Source organism: Bos indicus, chromosome 20, assembly GCF_029378745.1.
Source record: "Bos indicus isolate NIAB-ARS_2022 breed Sahiwal x Tharparkar chromosome 20, NIAB-ARS_B.indTharparkar_mat_pri_1.0, whole genome shotgun sequence".
In the NCBI taxonomy this organism is placed as follows: Eukaryota; Metazoa; Chordata; class Mammalia; order Artiodactyla; family Bovidae; genus Bos; species Bos indicus.
In genome coordinates this window covers 42,013,352-42,027,930 of record NC_091779.1, presented here as the reverse complement: position 1 = coordinate 42,027,930, position 14,579 = coordinate 42,013,352, and the positions used below count along the sequence as shown (strand labels likewise).

The following is a 14,579-nucleotide window of genomic DNA, read 5'->3' as shown; positions in this document are numbered from 1 at the left end:
AACATCTGACAGCCACTTAAGTTGAAGGTTTCACAAAGGCTTAAAACACTGGCTTGCCATGTTCTTTATTGCTCCGTGAGGGCTATTTCATTCAATTAAAATGACATTTCAATTTGGAATACAGAGTTGCCTCTCTCTTTAAATGTTAAATTGACTTGTTTTGGTACAAAAAGAATCTAGTATGCTCTATTACATGCAGGATTAAAAAGGTAGCCCTGGCAATATTAATAGCTTAATACTTTGTAACAACAGAAACTATTTTAGAATCTATCATTTTTTCTTATACTATAATTTGCTTTTAAAAAAAGTACTTTCATACTCTTATTCATAGCTCTATCAAAAACTCCCTATGAGCTGACTTTCTAAAATAAATATACATTTATCTAGTCTACATAATTACATAAAAACAAATCATAAACAGAAAAGTCAAAAGACTATAGCTTCAACTAAGCCTGCATGGGGTAGGTACCCAATGATTATTAAATATAAAATCATAATTAATTTTATGATACTTTAAAATAAAGCAAGGTCCTACCGTATTTGTATTCATATTTAACTTACAAGTGACTATGAGGAAAGATGGGGTTTTGGGTAGAGGATAAAGTCCTAGTGTAAATGTCCACAGATCTTAACCATCTGTGACAGTTGAATAGCTATTTTTGAAGTGCTTGAAATCTTACTATCTAGGGCAGATTTGGGGTTTTTGTTTCTCTTACATGCTCTTTAAAATACAAAGACTAATTGATATAAAATCCCCTATAATGATATATAACTGAGAAAAATCAAATGAGTTGAAATAAATACCGGATCATTAAAGAGTAAGCGTCCAAATAACTGCTTGGCTTCCTCCAGGCTTCCCTCCAAGTAAACAGCTCCTAGATAAAAGAAGAGAATGCCGAAAGGAAGGCTGCATTAATATTCAGAGAAAATTACATATCTCTATAAAAAGCAAAAAGGCAAGCCAAAACCCACTCATGGGAAAAATCGACCAGATCAGAAGCAATTGTTTTAAAGGTAGCATTTTCCCTCTTTTAACTGCGCTTTGTATTATAAGTTAGACTGAAATACAAAATTCAATTTACCAAAATATAAACCTAATTTTTTAAGAAAAACAGGCCAACTATTATCTATCATAAAGGATATGGGTATGAACCATTACTGAGGGAACTATACACAAATACTTGACTTTATGAAAATATTGTTTCTTTTTCTATATTTATAGTTTATATTTCAGGCCACAGACAAAATATGAGTACAGATAAATTAAGGCTTCTGCCAATAAAATAGTAGGATAAACTTTACCTTTAATTAAAAATAATTCTTAAAAATTTTTTGAAATAATTAAGCACTGTACACATATTTACCACTAATCATAACCAGTTAGTACTATAGTAACATTTTAACTGGGAATCAAACAACTCTGGAGTAGGGTGGTTCTTAAAATCATATTTTTCATATCTGTCTTCAGAAAGGCTATTTTCCATGTAAAATAGAAACTTAGTCACCTGGGCTTTTGATGACTAAATACATTGATTATTTATCAATAGAGGTAGTAATAATGATAATAATTATAACAGTGATGATGATGATGATCTTAGTAAAAGCAGGGGTTTGAGGAACCACTTATGCCCTAGGCCCTATGCAAAGCATTTTCACATTCTTATCTTCACCTTTAAGGACACCTCAGTAAGAAGATATTAGAAAAGACTTATAGGTTTGGGGTCCACAGTAGGTGATCTGGGGAAGGGGTAAAGGAAATGGAACTTTGCCCTGGATTTGCTGCAGTTAGGATCAGATATTAAGGTTGTTACAACTCTGTGAGCTAAGTGATACTATCTCCATGTCATAGATGGGAAAACTGGGGTTCAAAGAGATTCAGTAACCTGGCAAAGACACAGAACTGATTAATGACGCGAGAGGGAACTGAACCACGTGTGCCTGGCTATGGAGCTAACTGTAACATTAACTGTCAAAAATATGATGGGAAAAAAATTACAGAGCAGTCATTCCACATGACAAACCCTCTGAAAATAGACATATTTGTACAAAACAGACATAGCTGTGAAAAGACTGTGGATAATTATTAAACATTCTCTTGCTACCATCATCAGCATAAAACTATAATGGGAAGCTTTTATATTCATTTTCAAAGGAAGAGGGCAAAACTGATAAGGAAGTACAGAGGCCTTTGAAAAATAAAATGTATGAAATCATCTACCTAAAAAAAAAATCAAGGAATTGTCAATCTAACATCTCATGGTAAAGCATCCTTGCAATCACCAGCTAATTAACTCTTCATAACTTTCCTGTACAAACAGCTAATTATATTCTGGTTATAGGAAAAAAGAAACTGAGGAAGTAAAGAGCCTGAGTGTCTGCATTAGCCGTGCTTTAAGTGAATAAACAATAGTTGTAGAGACTCAGGCCCTGGGGTTTTTAAATATGCAGTGCCTTCAAGATGTTTAAAGCAGAAAATCCTGTAAAATAGCTTCAAATTTTGTTTAAAAAAAAAGTATTAGGGCCTAACCAGCAACTTATTTATGTATGTGATCCTGAATCAAATCTGGCAAGTAATCTATCCTCATATTAACTCACTTCAATTCAGTTCAGTATATACTAAGCATGTACATGACATGATACAAGAAATTCAAGAAAAGAAAGCGTGACTGCTGCTCCGGAAGAACCACAATAACTACAATACAAGGAGGCGGGTATCATACTGGGGACTTCACAGTATGATATGAAGCTTTGGGAACAAGTAATTTTGTCCCAAGGCTTCACACTGAATTTTATGTGCTCTCCAGACATTTCAGACATGCAAAAAACTAGACTATAAAAGAGAAATTACCTATTAATGCTTCAAAACAATTAGCCATTGCATGCCGAAGGTCTGATTCTCTACAAAGGTCAGGTCCATGAGCATAAAGCATAAACCGATCCAGTTCAAGTTTCTACAAAATTCAGAATGACAAAAGTTAGAGAATATCAGCAAAATCATAACTGTTATAACTCAGCATCTCCTAGGCGGTACAGTTACAAATTAACAGGCCTTAGGTGAAAGTTTAATCTACCATTCTTTACGAGTCCATACATACAGTTCAGCGCGACCAATTTCACATTTTCCCCAAGCAAGCTTCTATGAACTCTGATGATTCAAGCAGGTTCAGAATGGACCAAATCTGATCTGCCCAACTCCAAGTTCAGAAAAAGCACTAGCCTAAGTTTGGAATAAGACTCTTACAAGGCCATGCTTTTGAGTTTACCCAATATGTCTAGAGATACAAACTCAACCCAAAGTTAACCTCTTGGATTCCAAAGTTACATGGTACTGATGGTCTTTGTACTGTATGAAAAATCAAGAGATTTTTACGTGGTGGAGTAGATGGGGACTCTCGGAAGACTTAAAAATGCCTTATTTCTCTAAATCTTTTTTTTCATATTTAATAAGGATTTGGATTTGGGGAGCCATATATTTTTGTACTTGTGTCCCTTTGTGAGGTTTCCACACTCATCCTTCTGAAGGCTGAGTAAGAATCTGAGCAATGGGTTGGAACTACCTTAAGGGCTCTGGGAATATTGTTTGTAATGAATTATATTTTCTTTTTCTATTTGGCCTCAGACAAGTTTAGAGACAGATTTATGGTGCAATTCTGGAAATTGTATAGGACTGATGAACATATCTGGGTACAATAACTTTACCTCTGGCTTTATTTTACTATCTTACCCATATTTTCTCTTTGTTTTGACTTCAGTCCCTACTTATTTCTTTTCCTATTGTATCATAAAGGACAAATCAAGTCCTTTTAGAACTAGACACAGTATAAATGGTTTTTACAAAACTCTTGAGATTGAATAAATGGAAATCATAATTTGTTCCATAAAAGGAAAAGGACATAAACATTGCATAAGCACACAATAAATCAGTTTCTATTACCATATAATTCAATTCAATAAATACCTACTAAGCAATAACATGCCACATAATATGGAACAAGTCACAAGTCAATGAACAACCTAGGACAACATGAATCTCATCAGCTCTCAGACAAAAGAGACTCAGATATTGTGTCTTGGTATGTACGTTAAAAATAACCATATTCATTTACATTGAAAAAGAGACAATAAAATAAAAACAGGGCATATATGCTATCAGTATTTTGGATTGGTAGGAATTCATGAGTATATTATAAACTCAAATGAGAGTTTTGACTACCACAAATACAAGAGAAGAAAGCACCTTTTTTCAAAAACTGATCCCCAAGTACAAGAGTTTATGCTAGAATATGTAAATTTTACTTGTTTCACAACTTCACTGGGAAAATCCAATTGCTTGCTATCTCTGGAGCCCTGCTTTGAGAGTAGAATGCAAGCCATTTTTATATTATAAACAACTATTCTGGAATGTTATGAATTTTCTAACTTCTCATAATCCCGGCTCCATATCCTTATTTTTTCATGAAGGCATTAGCGGAAATTTTAAAAAGGAGAGTGATGTTCCACTGTGCATGTGTTAAAACGTTCACTGTCTGGAGTGCTGACCTAGAGCTTTTATTACCTTCTCAGAGTCAGAACTCTTCTTCCATCAAGTCTCTCCTCTCACATGGTTAAGAACCACTGCTCTAGAGAGAAGGGCAAGGATTACCACTGCCTTCTGCGGGAGCAGATGGGTGTTGAGCGCTATGGGTACGTCAGGGTTTGGGGTGGAGGAGGATTACACAGACATCCCTGAAGGGAAGAAATGGCCAGTGGCCACCCCCATTGTAACTCATGGCTCTATACACCACCCACTGTGCTGTATTTTCATTTTCATTTCCCACATTTTGAAAATATCCTCCCTACAATTGTTTGAAAAATAATCATGCAATTCCATTATACCTGAAACTCTGAAGAAAACAATGGCAGGGAGAGGTGGGGGAGAGTGTGCCGACAATCTACTTATTAAAGGTATTTCCAACAGACATTCACGTGAGCTATCAGGAAGCATCTTGACAATTAAGTCAACTAAACACTGAAGCACTCGTGGAATTTCATTCATTGTGAGCCTAAAAACCAAGTTGGTTTTTCCTGAAGGCATCACTATTTATATTCTCAAATGCCACTGAAGCTGGGTCAAAGCCTACCACCACAGTTACGATGAGGATGTTATATAAAATACAGCAGTACACTCTTGCTAACGCAAAAACCATGGGATAAAATTAACCGCATATTAAATGTAATTAATGCCTTGGCAAGATCAAATTAAGAAGTCAGTTGCAAAACTAGAATGGGTTTTATCTAGTCTTTTCTACCATATTCCAACATTTATATCAAAAATGAAGAAAAAAATAGAAATTACTTAAAAATCAAGGAAAACTCACAAAAGCTTTTACAACAGATCACTAATGTTCGGGAATTTAATAGCCACCGTTGCCCCTATTACTGAATAAACCCACAGGCCTATAAAATGTAATTGATTGATAAATGTAATTTATAAGTGGCAGCAGCAATAAAAACAACTAACTCCTCCTAATTTATTCATATGTTTATGTAATTACTATGAACAAGCATTGCACCAAGCACTTCATAAACGAATCACTAAAACTCAAATGGTAATCTCCCTAAATTCTCACAACCACCCTATGTGGTAGATGCTAACAGATCTCCATTCTACAGATGAGAAAGCTATGGCTTGGCAAAGAGAATATCAATTTGTCCATGGTCCCCCTGCTGGTATCCTGAATTCCCAAACAAGTGCCAGGGTCCTATCCGTTAGGATTTATGATAACAAGACACTGCAGAGAGACAGGAAGATCAAATGAGACAACACAAGCAACATGCCTACCACGAATCTAAATCAAGGAAAGGTTCTGTCAGTCAGTCGGCAAAGTCAATGTGGCTGGCTAAACAGCCTAAAACCAAAATCTTAATTAATAGGACTTGTGATCTGGGGGGATTCTCCAAGATCTGTAAAGTATCCCCCATGAATACAAATGGCCTGGAGTATTCTATTCAAAGCTATAATTCTGTCTGTTAAAATAAATTAAAAACAAATGTAATTCAGAAATATTACACAGAGGGAAAATATGAAATCTTTCATTTCTTTTGCTCTGTTCTCATGCTCCTTCTGTTCATGCACGTCTGTCAATTTTTTCCTCTTCTGTTACCGAGACACCTCACTGCGGAGTTCATTAGCTGCTGGTGAAACTCACTAAGGTAACAGGACTGATAAGGCTGAGTCCTTAAAACCCAAACAGACAAATAAACAAAAAATCCTTCCTCGTCAATAAAATATTAAACCCTTAATATACCCTAGAGTTACTGATTCAAATGCAAAGTTATGCACGGACTGAAGAAGAGAATGTAGACTTCACTGCAAATAAAGTGCAAACACTTGACGTACCTTTGCCAGCATGGCAAGGTGCTGGTTCTGAACGATGGCAGTCCGATAGGTTGCTAATCCCCCCTCTTCCAGACTGGGAAACAGATAGTACAAATGGACACTGCCAAAAAAAACCCACATGGATAAGTATGTATCACAATATTCTGTATGTGGTTCTGAGTCTAAAACAACAGCCCTGACACATAATATCTGCGCAGTGCATACAGGCTGGGTTGAACTAAACTGAAAGGTCTCTGAAGGGTTAAACAGTAAACACAATATATCTGAACGTGCTAAAACCCAAACAGCATCCACTCATCTGTTGACACTGACTTCTGTAAAAAGAGCTCTCTGAAATACGATGACAATGAAGACCTGAACAATCATTCATCCTGCTGAGAGCAATCCTATCTAACACTTGAAAAGTGAGCCTGGAGACAGAGAGCTTTGCTTGGGTTGGGTTATAAGGGCCCCTGAGGAGAGCTCTGAGCAGGGCAGCCAGGTGGCACATTTGTCACAAGTACAGATGGGGACAGGAACAGAACCAGGAGTGGCAAACAGAGACAGGGCTGCTGATCAGGGAAGTCCGGGAATTAGGAAGAAGGCTGATGGAAAACCAGGCCGGACCACAAGGGTAACTGCGCTCTCCTAATTCTCAAACTAGTTTCGAAGACCCACTGTTGATTGGGGCAGCTAAGCTAGTTTGGCCCTATTGTGTCCAGTGAGAACACGCTGAGAAAACTGTTCTTTTGCCTCACTTTGTCCTTCGTGGGAAAAGAAATGATTGAAAGAGAATAAAAATAGCTTGAGACAGTTCCAAGAGCAACATGTGTCATCTCCCTTTAAGAGAAATTTTATGAGTATTGAGAAACCAAAATGTACTTTCCTACCTCTACCTCCAAACTAAGGACCCAAAAACACTTCTGGGGAGAAAACACACAAACATACAGACACACATACACTAGACACACCCAAAAAATCTGGTTATTAAAATCCTCATAAGCTTTCCTTCCCTTGAGTTCAGAAAGAGTGAGAAAGGGATCAAAGACAAATCCCAGAAAATGAAATGACATTTTAAAATATCATCCCTTTCTTTATAAATTGAATATAAGCTCTGAAGCATCTAGACCAAGACAAGCTGATCTCTCGTGGCTGTAGCAACTTGAACATAAACTTGACAGGACAGAGACGCTAGCCTTTCATCTTGTAATCCTGCTCATTACGGCATCAGGGAGTGCAAGTTATCAGGGCAAGAGCCACAGACACGGAGCTTTTAAGCTCTGCAGAAGAGACCAAAACCACTGTGTTTCAAGGCTTTATTGGGCTAATTACAAAGAAGGTAATGTATTAAGTATGTTGCCTGTAAAATGCAATTATTGGGGAACAGCAGAAAAGCCTACTTACCTGGTCAGAAATTCAACGACAGCATCACCCAGGAACTCCAACCGTTCGTTGTGATTAATCCTACAGGAGAATTTAAAAGCTCTCTTGAAATAGCCCACATTTACATTTCCTCCCTCTCTTCTCAAAGGAAAGGATGCTGAGGGTTAGCTCCTTTAGTAATCAAAGCACCCTAACGAACTCCTCATAATCAAGGGCTCTGATGGCCATCCTGCCAGGGGGGTGCCTAGGAGGGAAGGGAGGAGGGAGCACTGCCTCCTACCACGGGGTTCAGGCTTTCTACCCTGGTGCCTCCGTCCCCTGGGAATCAGACTTAAGGCAATGAGACATCAGCCTAACAACTGTGAATCTTTCTACACTGCTATCAGGTGGACGAGAGAAGGGAGAATGCATTCTTAGAGTAAGAATAGTGGAAAATCAGCACTGGCACCATGTTCTAGCTTCCCAAGGTCCAAACTCTGAATTTGACCTCATGTCTAAAGTCTCTTAAAATGGGCCTAACCTACCTTTTCAGTCTGCTATCCTCTTCCACCAATGCCCTGGGGCCTTTTCCAAAACTGCCTGGTCCTCTCTGAAAAGTGCACGTGTGCATGCTAAGTTGCTTCAGTTGTGCCCGACTCTTTGCAACCCTATGGACTGTAGCCTGCCAGGCCCCTCTGTCCATGGGAGTCTCCAGGCAAGAATACTGGAGTGGATTGCTGTGTCCTCCTCCAGGGAATCTTCCCGACCCAGGGATGAATTAGCGTCTCTTAGGTCTCCTGCATTGGCAGGTGGGTTCTCTACCACTGCTATCCTTTCCCACCAATGCACTGGATCCTTTTCCAGCATGCCTGGTCCTCTCTGAAGAGGGCATCCCCTACAATACTCAGTGCCTCTGTGCAGGCCAAGCTCTGTGCTGCCCTGGAGTTTTCAGGTCTCCCCTGTACAGCAAGATTCCCTGAAAACTGACTCATCCCTCGAGGTCTAGCAGAATGTGAGCTCCACACGAATGCCCACCTGAGTCCCTTATCAAAATAAGTACACTCCCTTGGTGCAGAGACTGTATTTTATTTATATCTCAATTATTTTGAGGAAGGTGCATCTTACAAGCTGAGTTTCTCATGTTGGAGAACGAGGCTGAAACGGGCAGGAAGGTGGCTCATGGAAGCCTCCTTCTACCTGCGAGTCTCTCAGTGCAAGCAGGTCACCATCTCTCTGCTTAGCAGAGATGTGACCTGATCTAACTGAGGCTTTTAAAGGCCACTCTGGCTGCCTTTAGCAGAGACTGAGCACAGGAAAGACAAGTACTGGGGTGGATACTGCTGTGGTCCTGATGTGACATGATGGAGGTGCAGGCTGAAGAGGTAACAGAGGAGGGGCAGAGATGCCGTCAGATTTGGGAGACATTTGAAAGATGGAGCAGAAAAGAGGTACTGATAGTTGGGACTAGGAAGCTAACCACAAGAAAAGGATGAAGGGCAGTGCCAGACTCTGGCTCACATGGCTGGGTGGAAAGTGCTGCCATTTACTGCAATGGGAAGACCAAGAGGGGAACAGGTTTGGGAAGAAGCAAGAGTTGCCTTGTAGATATGCTAACTTTGAAATGTGCATAAAATATCCAAATGGAGAGATCCAGCAAAATGCTAGATATATTAACCTATTGTTCACAGGCAAGAACAAAGTTAGTAATAAATCTACGTGTGTGTCTCTTAGTCATTTCCAACTCTTTGCGACCCCACGGACTGTAGCCTGCCAGGATCCTCTGTCCGTGAAATTCTCCAGGCAAGAACACTACAGCAGTTGTCTATGCATAGACAGGATTTCAGATGCTGAAACTGGATGGCACTAGTGAGGCAGAGAATGCAGCTAAGCAAGGGGTCCCAGGACTGAGCCTAGGAAAGGGTCACGGCTGTGGTCCAGCAGAAGGGAAGCCAGCACAGGGGAACTGGCAAAGTGGTGGGAGGAAGAAGAGGTCAGTGCTATCCTGTAGCCAAAGAGAAGAGAATGTTTCAATAAAGAAACAGACTCAGCAAGATGAGAAGAGAGCATTGACTCATACCAGGGAGATGGCTGAAGCCACGGAAGGGCAAGCTCTGTGAAGTGGTGGAGACAAGCCAGACTGTGACCCGAGTAGGCTGGGAACTTGAGTGTTGTCTGAAGCCATGCAAAAGAAGATCCTAAAATAAGTTATTGCCTGAGAGACGATAGGAACTAAGAAGGAATAAATTTTTAAAAAAGAGAGAAATTAACATTATCCTATTCTTTCCCACAAGCCAGTAAAATAAACATGCATTTTCTGTGGTAAAGACTATCATCTTCCCAACAGTTCAAAATACAATACAGGAAAATCTAGTTAAGGTGGAAACCAAGAAACCCTGGCCAGAGTCCAGAGCGAAGAAGAACCATACTTTGGACTGTTTTATGCTTAACTGAAGAATAACAAGACAACGTCAAAGAATAATAGCTGCTTTGAGTCATATACTATTTTGAATTAAGTCATATTGGTATAAATTTTATTTAATTTCATTTATAAACTTTCAGGGAGACAGGAACTACATCGAGAATTTTAATAACCTTGAAGGTAGACCATTATTCAGTGTGTTAAAATACAAGGTCACAGTGCTAAACAAGTTTATTCAATAGTAATTCTGCCATCCATTAAATAATGTGTCCCCTATCCAGCATATGTTTTTTTGTATCCTCACTGTGACTAAACTCTGGCAGTAGGCCACAAATGAAAATGGGGGTTAAATACCACTTTAGTTTAGTATTATATCGGACAATTCCTAACCCAGTGGTTTATCTGGAAAAATGGACAGAGTGAGTTGCTGGTCCTTGCTGTCTACAGCGCCAAGTCTTTTGTTCCTTCTTCCGTTGTTTATACTTCCTTTAATCACCCCTGTTTAAATACTAGCAAGCTCCAAGATGAGATATTTACAGAGCAGTAAACATTCCATTTGCTTTTGAGAACTGAATCAACAGAGGCATTATGAAATTTAGATTAACTGTAGCAGTTAGATAGCACATTTGGTCTGTGGAAATCAAAACACTTCATAAAACAGAACAGTCTCCCTGTAATAGTAATTACTGTAAGGTGTCATCTACTCCATAGAAAACCATCTTGGGATGGGCCAAGTCCAAGGGTCACTGCTAGAGGGAGGGGACGAATGACATTTTCTTACCTTTGCATTCCAAGCCTCAAGGGGCAACTGGTAGGGCAGAGCTAGAATGGGCCTTGCAGGTCGACTGAAACTTCCACCCAGCCCAGGAATTCCTTCTGTCCATTACATCTATTTGTGGCTCAGCTGGTCAAGAATCTGCCTGCAGTGCGGGAGTCCTGGGTTCCTGGGTAGGTAAGATCCCCTGGAGAAGGGAAAGGCTACCCACTCCAGTATTCTGGCCTGCAGAATCCCATGGACTGTATAGACCATGGGGTCGCAAAGAGTCGGACACAACAGAGAGTCGAACATGACTGAGCGATTTTCACACTATGGTAATTATTAAAAAAATATTATAATAGAGACTACAGGCATACCTCATGTGGGGCTTCCCTGATAGCTCAGTTGGTAAAAAATCCACCTGCAATGCAGGAAATCCCAGTTTGATTCCTGGGTCGGGAAGATCCGCTGGAGAAGGGAAAGGCTACAAAATCCAGTATTCTGGCCTGGAGAATTACATGGTCTGTACAGTCCACGGGGTTGCAAAGAGTCGGACATGACTGAGTGACTTTCACTATTACATCTAACTGAACACTTGGGGGGAGAAGCCCTACTAGATCTCAGATCCAACTGGACCCATGGATCCCAGATTAAGCATCTATTCATATATAGTCAATGCACTGTTACTGGTTTTAATGATAAATACTAAATGTATAACTGATTGGAGAAGAAAATGGCAACCCACTCCAGTATTCTTGCCTGGAGAATCCCATGGACAGAAATAATTGGGCAGCTATAGTCCAAAGGGCTGCAAGGAGTCGAACACGACTGAAGCAACTTAGCATGACTGAAAGGGTACTCTGCAACTACCATTTCCTTAAATAGGCCTTAATAAACAGTCTACACGTGTTTCTCCACTGATCCCATAGATCCTCACACATTATGTCCAGCAATGACTCTACCAAGCAAAACAAAACACAACAAAGGAAAGCTGCTTGAGTTTCCTACTTTTCCATTACAGTCTCCTGGCCCCTCATTCCCAAAGGTCCTACTGATAACATAGATCCCCTGAATGAGACCGAATGCCTAATCCTTCAGAGACCTTCGCTGTGGTAACATTTTGCTGTGATTTGCATTACTTAAATATAACTATACACCTGAGATTTATGTGGTTCAACAGTGACATTTCAAAAAATGACAGGTTAACTTGTAACCATAAAAGCTAATTATTCTGTAGTTTTGATAGGCAGACAGATTTTTATTAATTTTAAGTCTTTGTGTCTTTTGTAAATGCTGCTGCTGCTGCTGCGTCGCTTCAGTCGTGTCCGACTCTGTGCGACCCCATAGACGGCAGCCCACCGGGCTCCCCCGTCCCTGGGATTCTCCAGGCAAGAACACTGGAGTGGGTTGCTATTTCCTTCTCCAATACATCAAAGTAAAAAGTAAAAGTGAAGTCGCTCAGTCGTGTCCGACTCTTAGGGACCCCATGGACTGCAGCCTACCAGGCTCCTCCGTCCACGGGATTTTCCAGGCAACAATACTTTGTAAATGCTGCTGCTGCTAAGTCACATCAGTCGTGTCCGACTCTATGCGACCCCATAGACAGCAGCCCACCAGGCTCCCGTCCCTGGGATTCTCCAGGCAACAATACTGGAGTGGGTTGCCATTTTCTTCTCCAGTGCATGAAAGTGAAAAGTGAAAGTGAAGTCGCTCAGTTGAGTCCAATTCTTCGAGACCCCATGGACTGTAGCCTACCAGGCTCCTCCGTCCATGCGATTTCCCAGGCAAGAGTACTGGAGTGAGCTGATCCCAAATCAGATTACGAGACTCACCAGCCATTAAACTTTTGAAGGCTCTGACCATGACCTTTCCTAATGCTCCCATTTCCCTGTTTCTAGTCAACAAGTAAAAAACCTGGAATAAAAGTAATATCATGAATTGCCTTCTTTCCTTTAAGACTTATTTACTGAGCCCCTGCTTTTTGAAAGGCACTAATTAGAAAAGAAAGAGAATTTGAAAGAAAGAAAAGAGAGAGTAGGATCAAAGACCTTCCAAATGCTCACAGTATTAAAAAAAAAAAAAACAACTATGACACAAAATATTAATAATACCTGGGAGAACTGAAACTTGCACCAGAAAAGAAATGCTGGCAGAATGTGAGCACAGCTACAATGACTGCCGGCCTTCAGGGAAGGGAGAGGGTATGCTCGAGTGCACAGGAAGCAGTTCAGTTTTACTGGTGTGCAGAAGGCCACGGGGAAGACAGCAATGTGCCTGGAAGAGTGGCCTGGGTCACCAGATGCTGGGATTGTCAGGTGAGGAGGTTCAGACGTATTCAGCAGGTGACATGATATCGCAAAAAGCCTTCAAGCAGTTTACAGCTACAAACTAGAATGGAGGCTCTAGAAATAGCAAGATGACGCCTGGAGAGGCCGTCTGGAGGGAGACCCAGCAGAACGCGGCACTAACTGCATGGCAGGATGGGCAGGGGTGGGAGGAGTGGCTTTCGGTGGGGCTGGGAAGAACTCCACCCAGCTCCCCAACCTGCCCTGTTCCTCCATCTGCAGCGCCGGACATGGATGCCCAAACAACCTACTAGCCTACTGGCTGTCTTGTTCGTTTCTCAAGTCTAAAGTTCTGAGCAGGCTTGCTTGGGAGGAAATATACCCACTGATGCTTGAAACTGCATAGTGTTCATTTCAAACATGTACAAATACTTTCAAGGAGCACACTACCGCATCCCACTTTATAACAGCAAACTAAGAAACAAACAGGGAAGAGGGCACGTTGTTTCAAGTGAACTCAATTATTCAAGCACATGGTATATAACTGACCCATAACCCCTGAACCACCACCAGAGCTCTCCTTGGCCCCACAGCAGTCTGGTATGGCTGTTGTGTTTTTGACCCTCACTGAAGCGCACAGCAGAGTCTTCCTTATATTATGCATGTTTATGGAACTCTTACCCCACCCCAGGTAGTCACACCTCCTGGTGAGCGGGGGCTATGTCTTACTTGCCTTTGAAAGAAGTGAAAACGTCAGTTGCACAGTTGTGTCCAACTCTGCGACCCCATGGACTGTAGCACGCTAGACTCCTCTGTCCATGGAATTCTCTAGGCAAGAATACTGAAGTGGGTTGCCATTCCCGTCTCTGGGGGATCTTCCTGGCCCAGGGATCAAACCCAGGTCTCCTGCATTGCAGGCAGATTCTTTACCATCTGAGCCACGATCACTAAGGGTATGGTCGTGCTGAGGAGGTTGGTAGGTGGCAGGCAGAGAAGAAGAACGAAGGCTTCCCTGACCAGGAACTGAACCCGGGCCCAGCAGTGATGGCGCCTAATCCTAACCGAAATACCTGTGAACTGCCTCAAACTCAAAAGGCACTGGACAAATGTCTGTTGGATTAAATCTGTCTTTGTTTCTTCAGTACAGCTCCCAGGGCCGTGCACAGGGGGATACTACACAGCCATAGCCAAGCAGCCACCAGACTGGCTGCCGAGGCAAGGAGGCTCTTTCTGAATAGAAAGCTGGGGTCAATTCTGCATCAGCAAAAAGATCAGACAGAAGGCAGGAGACTCTCAGCACAAGAGCCACAAAGGCCAGAACAGAAGTCTATCAGTGGTATCATTTTCAAAATGCAAATTCAGGAAGAACACAGTCTCTCAGCCATCATTCCCTTTGCC

The 14,579-nt window shown here is 41.1% G+C and overlaps 1 protein-coding gene across 5 annotated transcripts in view; it reads right to left on the bottom strand.

The window, feature by feature from the left end:
- DROSHA (drosha ribonuclease III) overlaps nucleotides 1-14,579 on the bottom strand; it is a 123,092-nt gene that overhangs the window by 28,849 nt on the left and 79,664 nt on the right. For all 5 annotated transcript variants that reach the window (XM_070774804.1, XM_070774805.1, XM_019982966.2 and 2 more), the window contains 4 exons: nucleotides 7,763-7,822; nucleotides 6,380-6,479; nucleotides 2,849-2,951; nucleotides 805-875 (listed from right to left, as the gene is read on the bottom strand). In XM_070774804.1, coding sequence (XP_070630905.1) covers nucleotides 805-875; nucleotides 2,849-2,951; nucleotides 6,380-6,479; nucleotides 7,763-7,822 — 334 coding nt within the window. The remainder of the gene's footprint in view (nucleotides 1-804; nucleotides 876-2,848; nucleotides 2,952-6,379; nucleotides 6,480-7,762; nucleotides 7,823-14,579) is intronic.